General features: G+C 35.5%; 1 protein-coding gene across 1 annotated transcript; it reads left to right on the top strand.

The window, feature by feature from the left end:
* Window positions 1-374: 374 nt before the first annotated feature.
* Window positions 375-1,945, top strand: LOC137402065 (uncharacterized). The gene is made up of 4 exons (XM_068088535.1): window positions 375-496; window positions 719-795; window positions 1,111-1,271; window positions 1,438-1,945. Exons 1-4 carry the CDS (start codon window positions 412-414, stop codon window positions 1,535-1,537), a joined length of 423 nt encoding a protein of 140 aa, XP_067944636.1. The 5' UTR covers window positions 375-411; the 3' UTR covers window positions 1,538-1,945.
* Window positions 1,946-9,360: the final 7,415 nt, after the last annotated feature.

The raw sequence follows: 9,360 nt of genomic DNA, 5'->3' as shown, positions 1-9,360 counted from the left end.
CAGCGCGCGGGACTGGTAAGTGGACTAGTCATGATAAAGGACATCCTCAAAAGTGTAAGGGTTCACTTCAATCAGTCCTTGTAGTTAGAATAAACTAAACTTGCTTCTATAAGTAAATGGTAAGAAAGAATAATTCATCCTGGTTACGCCTACCATTGAGTCATTTGAGTAGTGCCGTGCTAATACGCTAAACCAACAAGTAATTCTCTGTTTTGGGAAGCTTTCACAGGAAGTTATTTTTTCTGAATAATAAATTGGCAGCTAGATAGTCTTTGCGTTTATATTGTAGAGTTTCTATTGGCTGGCTGACAACTGAGTTGATTGGGTATAAAAAGATTGCCTCGTATGCTTATATTCATTAGCTTGTGGTGACAGCAAACGACTACTTATTACTTATACAGTTACCTGTATATGAACAGCATGAAATCTTTACTTTCAACAGATGTGCTATTGTCTATGATTGTGGTTGTTACAGCAATGTCTATTGTAGAATCTGGTGAGTAGATTTTCTATCCGTTAGTACTCTAAATTTATTCAAACTCTCGTCTAGCTTATCTGCTCAATCTTTGAGAGTGCAAAGATTAATGTGGATTTATCATTTTAGACTCTTAGTTCATGCTCACTAATATGTCCCTGTTTGTGGTACACAACATTTCATATATTGAAAACACTCATTCTTCTATATTCAACCTTCTAAATATTCCATCTATTCTTGTAGCTCCTGCCGAAAACAGTGATACATCCTTGGCAAGGTCAAAGAGGTTCTTTATTGACGCTGGAAGATGTTCGTTTAAGGTGAGTCGCTGTAAAACCATTGAATTTCCAATTGGCTCAGTAATATTATTAGAAAAATATTTATAGTACCAAATAAGGAAATCAATGAGTTGAGCTAAACTTCTAACTGTTTTTAACCAACAAAATTGAAAGTTATGTGCTTCAATTTGGGGCTGTCAATGATATCCTGATTTGTTGTAATGAAAACAATACGAAAACTGCAAAACCATACTCAAAATTAAAAATGTGAGCAACCTTTAGAAATTGTTGTTAATTCAAGTTAGCTAAAAAATGGTGCAAAGTTATTTCAACAGGAGAAAATTTTTCTTATTGTAGATACTTTGTATACACCCAAGTCAGTGTGACCAAGAGGCCGGAGAACTTTGTATGATTTGGTATTGTGGAAGTCATTGCGCTGTACCAGAAGTAGATCCAGCTGATGTGCCCGTTTTTGACCCAACTCTTGACCACCCGTGTACCAACTGGCATAATCCTGAGTAAGTTTCAAATATGCATAAGCTCTTTTCTGAATTTTTTTCTACTCGGCCAACCAAAGTAATCGGTTTTTCTTACAACCCAAGTTTATGTAATCTGCTCAATTATGTCAAAAATAATTATTTTATTAAAAAAGCATTTTATTACAACCTTTTTATACTTTCACAGTTGCAGAGATGATTTAAGAGAATTAAGGCAGCGAGAAAAAGAAGAAAGACAAAGAGCAAGACAGGAAAGAAGAAGAGCCAGACAAGAAAGAAGAGGTTAAAAGTTTAAACTCATCTCAACTACCCTATTAGCAGCATTCCACTAGCTTTTCACACTCAAACTAACTAAATTATTTTTACCAGGTTACTACCTTAAGATTGAGTACCTTTCCCACAGTGACTTCACTTTTTTCTATTTATCATTAATTTAAAAACTCTATAAAGTATCTTAGGAAACCTTTATATTTGCAGTATTCACATGAACCCGCATATATACACCCTGTTGAACATATTTGTTACATATACTTTAAATAAGTTATTGGTCTACCTACAAACTGGTAAAATTGTTTTATTTAACATTGTTTTATATCTTTATACAGTTTATATTTATTTTCCGTGTTTTATTGTATATTATATTTATTATTTATTTAATGGAAATTAAAAGTATGCGCAAGCGTATTCTTTTTAATTTTGCAAAAATATACCATAATTATTATAATATTTCTACTTTGACTTGAGCATACTCGCTGAGCAACTTATTGTGTTGAGTGCAAACTAGTCTGCAGCTATCAACTTGTAATCAAAACCTCAAAACTGCAGCCATAATAAGCATGAACAATACCATAAAACATGTCAAGACCATGAGAAGTTGTATACTAAATATTAGGCTATATATATACATATATATATACAGTCAAACATGGATAACTCGTCCACGGATAGCTTGAACACATGGTTAATTCGAACATTTCCTTTGGTCCGTTCCCACGTAATGATAAATTGCTATAGATAACTCGAACTCAACACTGTTAATTCGAACTGTTTTTTTGCTCAACGGCTACCGAAACGGTTGTTATCGCTTTAGAAAATCACTTTATTCAAAGCCATAGAGGTAAACTTCATCTTTTCGTAATTCATAAGCGTCGTTATTACCACCATCGGCCAAATATTTTTGTCAACGACTTTTCTAAAGGTTTGGTGAAATTTGATTTATACTGCTATACGATGAGTAGCACGGGCTAGCCGGGTCACGCGCAAGGATTTTCGCCACGCACATACAAAACAAAAATCGCATGTTGTTTTTGTTTTGTATGTGCGTGGCGAAAATCCTTGAGTGCGTGACCCGGCTAGCCCGTGATGAATAGTTTTCTGACGTTGATTCCGTGCTGAATCAACGTCGGAATGTTGAATGTTTAAAACGTCTTAAAAATTGTTGTAATTAAACTTTAACGTTGTCTGAGCTACAAAAACTATTCATCGTTTGACCTAAACACAGAATACGTGTGTACATTCAATAAGTATCTATTAAAAAAACGTGAGTGATATAGAATGTACGTAAAACCTCGTAAAGCTTCTAATTGAACTGCCTCAGAGTGTTGCTCTTAACGAATCCCAGGTAAAGTAAGATAATCTTTGCATAAACTCCAAGAAAAAACGGCAAAATTGATTGTGGGTAAAACCCCAAAAGAAAAAAATGTCTTTTCTTTTGAGCATTTCAACAGCGATCAAGTTTTGCCAATGTCAATCTGAAAAACGTCCTGGCAATAACATCACCTCAAACAACAAACCAATCTCCAGTGATAGAAAAATCTCTATACTTTTTGATAAAAACGTTTTAAACTTTACATTAGAAGCATTTAATTTGAGACAAGCCATTTGTGCTTTTGATTTATGTTATAGTTTGCATATGTACATGTATCTACTAATAAATAAGTAAATACATGGACTTGTGACAGTGCTCTGATAACTTGAACGCTCTGATAATTCGAACACTTTTGCTCGGTCCCTTGAAGTTCGAGTTATCCATGTTTGACTGTATACTGGATTCAAAAGTGTACAGCAGACAGTGAAAGAGGAGCAAAGCATCAAAGCATATGCAGCCTCTATGGCCATTTCAGATAAGTTGCTAGCTGAATTTCAATCGGCTGCTCTTACAACGGACCTATGCCCTGATGATGAGGAAATTGACTGGCACACGAAACCTCTTCATGGTGCTTACCACCAACAAATATCTAAGGTTGGCGATCTCCACTAGACATATATGTGGCTGAACAAAGGAAACCTAACGGCCAATACAGAGTCGCTAATCATGGCAGCCCAGGAGCAAGTGCTCCTAACAAGGCAACTCCAAACGAAAATCTATCACACTAGAGACGATCCTAGATGCAGAATGTGCAAAGATGCACCTGAGACCATCCAACACATCATCAGTGGATGCAAGCAGCTAGCAGGAAACGCATACACTGAGCGGCATAATCGTGTCGCAGGTGTTGTGTATAGAAGTCTATGTGAAGAGTATGTCCTTAATAAACCACAACACTGGTGGGAAGCTCCTGGTAAGGTCAATGAAAATGACCGCGCTAAGATTCTCTGGGACTTCTACATCCAAACTGACAAGCATGTCCTAGCAAACCAACCAGATATAGTGGTGGTAGACAAGGAGAACAAGAGGGCTACTATAATAGATATAGCAGTACCCAATGACTACAATATAGCCAGCAAAGAAAAAGAAAATGTAGAAAAATATCTCCCTCTTGGAGAAGAGATTGAAAAATGCTGGAATGTAAGAACAACTGTAATCCCAGTAGTCATTGAGTCAATGGGCGCAATAACACCGCGCATAAAATGTGGCTTGCCCAAATACCAACAACAATCAACTCAGGTGAGTTGCAGAAAAGTGCGCTATTGGGAACAGCTAAGATCTTGAGGCGAGTGCACAAACTCCCAGTTCTCTGGTAGGAGACCCGAGTTAGAGCAGAATTTACCACCCATACGGGTATCCAGGGTGAGGAAACAATTTATATATATATACATATACATATACATATATATATATATATATATATATATATATATATTTGGTAAGAAATTTATTAAAATTTGACTAAGCAAAAAATTACTAAAAGTTTCGTATTACACAAAAGGTGTGTAACACTCATCAGATAAAATGCTTAGTGAGGACTATACACAAGATTCTGCATTAGCTGGTAAGCTGAAATAAAAGCTCAGGTATTAAAAGCTAGATGGATAAGATCTATTATGTAATGCTATTTCGTAAAAGGTGTTTCTTAGCATGTCTACATGTAGATATTAGTTCACTACGTTTGTTAAGAGTTGCCTTCTCAGGTCTGTAAATGATGAAATATTTTTCTAATGTACATAATCTGCAAATTCCGGTGCTTTTAGAGTATGGCTTGGCGTGTGATAAAATCTTCCAGGCTATGTTGTAGTCAGTGCCGCTTTCCTTGAGTTCCCATATGTGGCTGCTTAGCTCGGTAGAGTAGCGTTTAGAAATGTCCTTGAATGTGGATTTGTGAAGGTTATATTTAGCTTTGAAGCTGTTTTCGGTTAGCCCTACATATGTGGCTGCAGGTTTATTGTTATCGGTGGTTGTTACGCTTGCCTGGTATATCACTGATTTTGCTAGGCAATTGTCTGGTAACGGGCAGGTGTTCTTATTCCTGCAATTGCAGCCAGGATTAGTTGTTTCTTGATGGTTCAGTGACAGCAGCCTCTGATTGTGAGAGTTGATAGCCTGTTTCACATTGTTCATGCAGCTATAGCTTAATTTTATAATACTTCTGTTAAAGATTTACAACATCGGGAAAACTTTCTTTAAATTAATCGATGAAGAATTCTCTACTGACCACAAGCTACACAAAATCTTTAACAGAAGTATTATAAAATTAAGCTATAGCTGCATGAACAATGTGAAACAGGCTATCAACTCTCACAATCAGAGGCTGCTGTCACTGAACCATCAAGAAACAATTAATCCTGGCTGCAATTGCAGGAATAAGAACACCTGCCCGTTACCAGACAATTGCCTAGCAAAATCAGTGATATACCAGGCAAGCGTAACAACCACCGATAACAATAAACCTGCAGCCACATATGTAGGGCTAACCGAAAACAGCTTCAAAGCTAGATATAACCTTCACAAATCCACATTCAAGGACATTTCTAAACGCTACTCTACCGAGCTAAGCAGCCACATATGGGAACTCAAGGAAAGCGGCACTGACTACAACATAGCCTGGAAGATTTTATCACACGCCAAGCCATACTCTAAAAGCACCGGAATTTGCAGATTATGTACATTAGAAAAATATTTCATCATTTACAGACCTGAGAAGGCAACTCTTAACAAACGTAGTGAACTAATATCTACATGTAGACATGCTAAGAAACACCTTTTACGGAATAGCATTACATAATAGATCTTATCCATCTAGCTTTTAACCCTTTCAGGACCGTTCCCGATCACTTCGGGAAGAGTTGTGCTCTCCAGGGCCCGTTCCCGAAGTTTTCGGGTTAAACTTTGATTTGCTCTATTGCTTAGCTGTTTAGGTGCATCGGTTTTATTCATTCACAAAACGAGGTTTAAGAGTCTGGGCATCATTTTGATACCAAACATGTGATTGGACAAGAAAGTTTTAACTAACAAATTATGTGATAGATATCAACTGGTTTGAAAATTTGTTGATCGCCATTTTGGAAAAGGTTTATCCAAACGATGGCAAAATTTTTAAGTGAATTAGATGCGGTAATCAGCTCAGGGGAAGAAAATAGCAACAAAAGTAATGTTCAAGAAGAGGTTGAGAATTTTCTGATGGAAGAAGGTAAGTTTCATGTGGCTATTTATAGAATTTTACCGAAAAAAAAACGATAAAAAGCCGAAATTTTTCTTGTGAATTTCTAACAAACTTTATTCTAACAGTGTAAGATATGGATTTTTTCATGATACACATGATTATAACATTTTCAATCCAATAAAATTTAGATCTTTTTGCAGCATGAAATCATCACTCTATTACTCCATAATAAATAATAGTTTTATGATTTCCTTGTAGAACTACAAGATAATAAAAATTTCTTATTTTATTTATTTCCAATTGTTCAACCCACAATTAGTCAATCATATAGTTCTCAACCTCAACATCTACTATGAACTAGCCCCAACCACTAGGCTCTAATATTGGTTGATAGGGGACACTTACCACAGTAATCATCTTCATGACTTTCTGTGTTTATATCTACAGTAGCAAAAAATATTTGCAATTTGTATTACCAATTGTTAGCTGCAGTAGACTACTTATTTTCAATTTGTTATCAGGTATTTACCCTGAAAAGCTACTAAAGCACAATTTTTTCTCTAGGCTGTACGAGAAGTTTGAAAGCAAATAGGTTGCTTACTACCGATCATATTTGCTACATGAAGGTGAAGACAGTCAAGGGCTTGTGAGTGATGATGCCGTTGATGATGAGCATAGGGCTTCAACACCAATATCTGATGAATACTGCATCAACTAACTTATAATGGGAGCAAATATGCATGTGTAGTTGGCATCAAATAACTCTCACCGTGTCATCATTTTTTTATGAACACACCCATATTATACATGTATATATTGTTTCGTTTTCATGCATATTCATTTTTACTGTATTTTTTACAATATATTTTACTGTATTTTACACCTATTTTTTTGCTGGTGATTGATTGTCTGTTAGCTGGTAACTTGAGTATCTTTTTTATGCATAATATATTCATAATAACCTCTGCAATGCATTTCAATATAAATTAACAAATTGTTTGATTATATAATTGATAAAACTGTCAGTGACGTAGTGTTGGTTAGAAGCTAGTAACACCTGTTCTATTGCTTGAAATTGAGAAATCTTTTTTTATTTGCTGCTGATAAAGTTTGCTATCAATCTAACATAGGTCCAACAATGTCAGTACCAAAAAACTGCTTGTGAGCTGCTATGAAACATAAAAAACAATTTTGATCAAAAAAAAGTTCACAGAATTATTAGAAATTGTGGTTAGTAGAATTTGTAAAGGTGCACAACAATTTATATCAAATTGTAGCCTGGAATGTCTTTGTTAAGCTGCAAAAACAAATCAAGATTATTTTGAAAAGAACTCTAGTTATACTCAATTGTGTGTAGCTCTATTTTAATTGTAAGGCTAGTGAAAAATTAATTAGGCTGGGGGAGCAGTCAACCAATAACTAATTAGTCCTGAATGGGTTAATACCTGAGCTTTTATTTCAGCTTACCAGCTAATGCAGAATCTTGTGTATAGTCCTCACTAAGCATTTTATCTGATGAGTGTTACACACCTTTTGTGTAATACGAAACTTTTAGTAATTTTTTGCTTAGTCAAATTTTAATAAATTTCTTACTAAATTTATAATAAGCTCTACTTTAGTATCGAGCACTTTATGCTGACTTTTAGCCTATACTTTATTGTTTATATATATATATATATATATATATATATATATATATATATATATATATATATATACAATAAAGTATAGGCTAAAAGTATATAGCAGTATATATACAGTATATATATATATATATATAAAAAAATTGTTTCCTCACCCCGGATACCCCGTATGGGTGGTAAATTCTGCTTTAACTCAGGTCTCCTACCAGAGACCTGGGAGTTTGAGCACTCGTCTCAAGATCTTAGCTGTTCCCAATAGCGCACTTTTCTGCAACTCACCTGAGTTGATTGCTGTTGGTATTTGGGCAAGCCACATTTTATGCGTCGGTGTTATTGCGCCCAGTGCCCCAATGACTACTGGGATTACAGTCGTTCTTACATTCCAGCATTTTTCAATTTCTTCTCCAAGAGGGAGATATTTTTCTACCTTTTCTTTTTCTTTGCTGGCTATATTGTAGTCATTGGGTACTGCTATATCTATTATAGTAGCTCTTTTGTTCTCCTTGTCTACCTCCACTATATCTGGTTGGTTTGCTAGGACATGCTTGTCAGTTCGATGTAGAAGTCCCAGAGAATCTTAGCGCGGTCATTTTCATTGACCTTACCAGGAGCTTCCCACCAGTGTTGTGGTTTATTAAGGCCATACTCTTCACATAGACTTCTATACACAACACCTGCGACATATATATATATATATATATATATATATATATATATATATATATATATATATATATATATATATATATATATATATATATATATACTCTTGCTACAGACACTACTGTTTTGGTTATTGAAGCCTCATCAGTGCAGCTCAGAGCCGGCAAGGGAGATAAATCCCATTATCAATGAGCGTTGACTTCCTGCCATGAAACAACTAGGTGCCTCACAGACTTGATGAAAGTTAATGTGCTGACTTCAGAGTGCTCAAATCACAAATGTGATGTGGTTAGTGGACCTAGGGTTTGAAGCTGACAGTGTTTAAATGTAAGTGGTGCTTTCCTTAGGGATGCTTTTGTGATTATGCTTAGCAAAATATCTGAATTAGTCACTATTGAAAGATAGATAACTTCACAAATAATAATCTGAAATGTAGCAAAATAGCATTTAAAATACGGTCACATAACCCAATTTCTTGGGCCTTATGATTTTGTTTTACCTAGGCTAATCTATCACTTGACCATAGTTCAATATGGTGCTGCCAGATGTCGAAGAGGGTTTATTGTGGAAAAATGTACAACCTGCCAAAATAATTTGGCTGTCAGACAACCAGCATTTCATTGCTGCACTTGCCAACACTGAAACTTTGCCAAAGAAGCCAAATAAGCAGATTTTAAAGCCAGCAGCGTTTGCAGTGTACTTTAGTTATTTACACCGATCTGGTGTGAATGAATTGCATAAAGGTCAACAGTGGAAAATTCCATGCCTCTGCTGCTAGTTGTCTAATTCCTACTGACAGGCATATGAATTAATATATTTTAGAAAAAGAAGGTGGGATGAGGAGGTGAAGTTTCTGTATGGGAGAAAGGAAGAGGGTCTCTTAACGCCTCCGCCTTCTGATGCTTCTCTTTGGAAGCAAAGAAGCCTGTTTTCAGTGACTTCAAAATATCTTCCAAACTAGAAATGCATCTGACATTAACACTC

The sequence above is a fragment of the Watersipora subatra genome, chromosome 8 (genome assembly GCF_963576615.1).
Source record: "Watersipora subatra chromosome 8, tzWatSuba1.1, whole genome shotgun sequence".
NCBI lineage: Eukaryota > Metazoa > Bryozoa > Gymnolaemata > Cheilostomatida > Watersiporidae > Watersipora > Watersipora subatra.
This window is presented reverse-complemented; position numbering and strand designations above follow the sequence as displayed.

Excerpts from the sequence above, each read along its gene's own strand:
- LOC137402065 (XM_068088535.1), top strand. The coding sequence starts at position 412 with ATGAACAGCATGAAATCTTTACTTTCAACAGATGTGCTATTGTCTATG. Across the intron at positions 497-718 it reads AATGTCTATTGTAGAATCTG|CTCCTGCCGAAAACAGTGAT; the intron begins GTGAGTAGATTT and ends CTATTCTTGTAG. Across the intron at positions 796-1,110 it reads CTGGAAGATGTTCGTTTAAG|ATACTTTGTATACACCCAAG; the intron begins GTGAGTCGCTGT and ends TTCTTATTGTAG.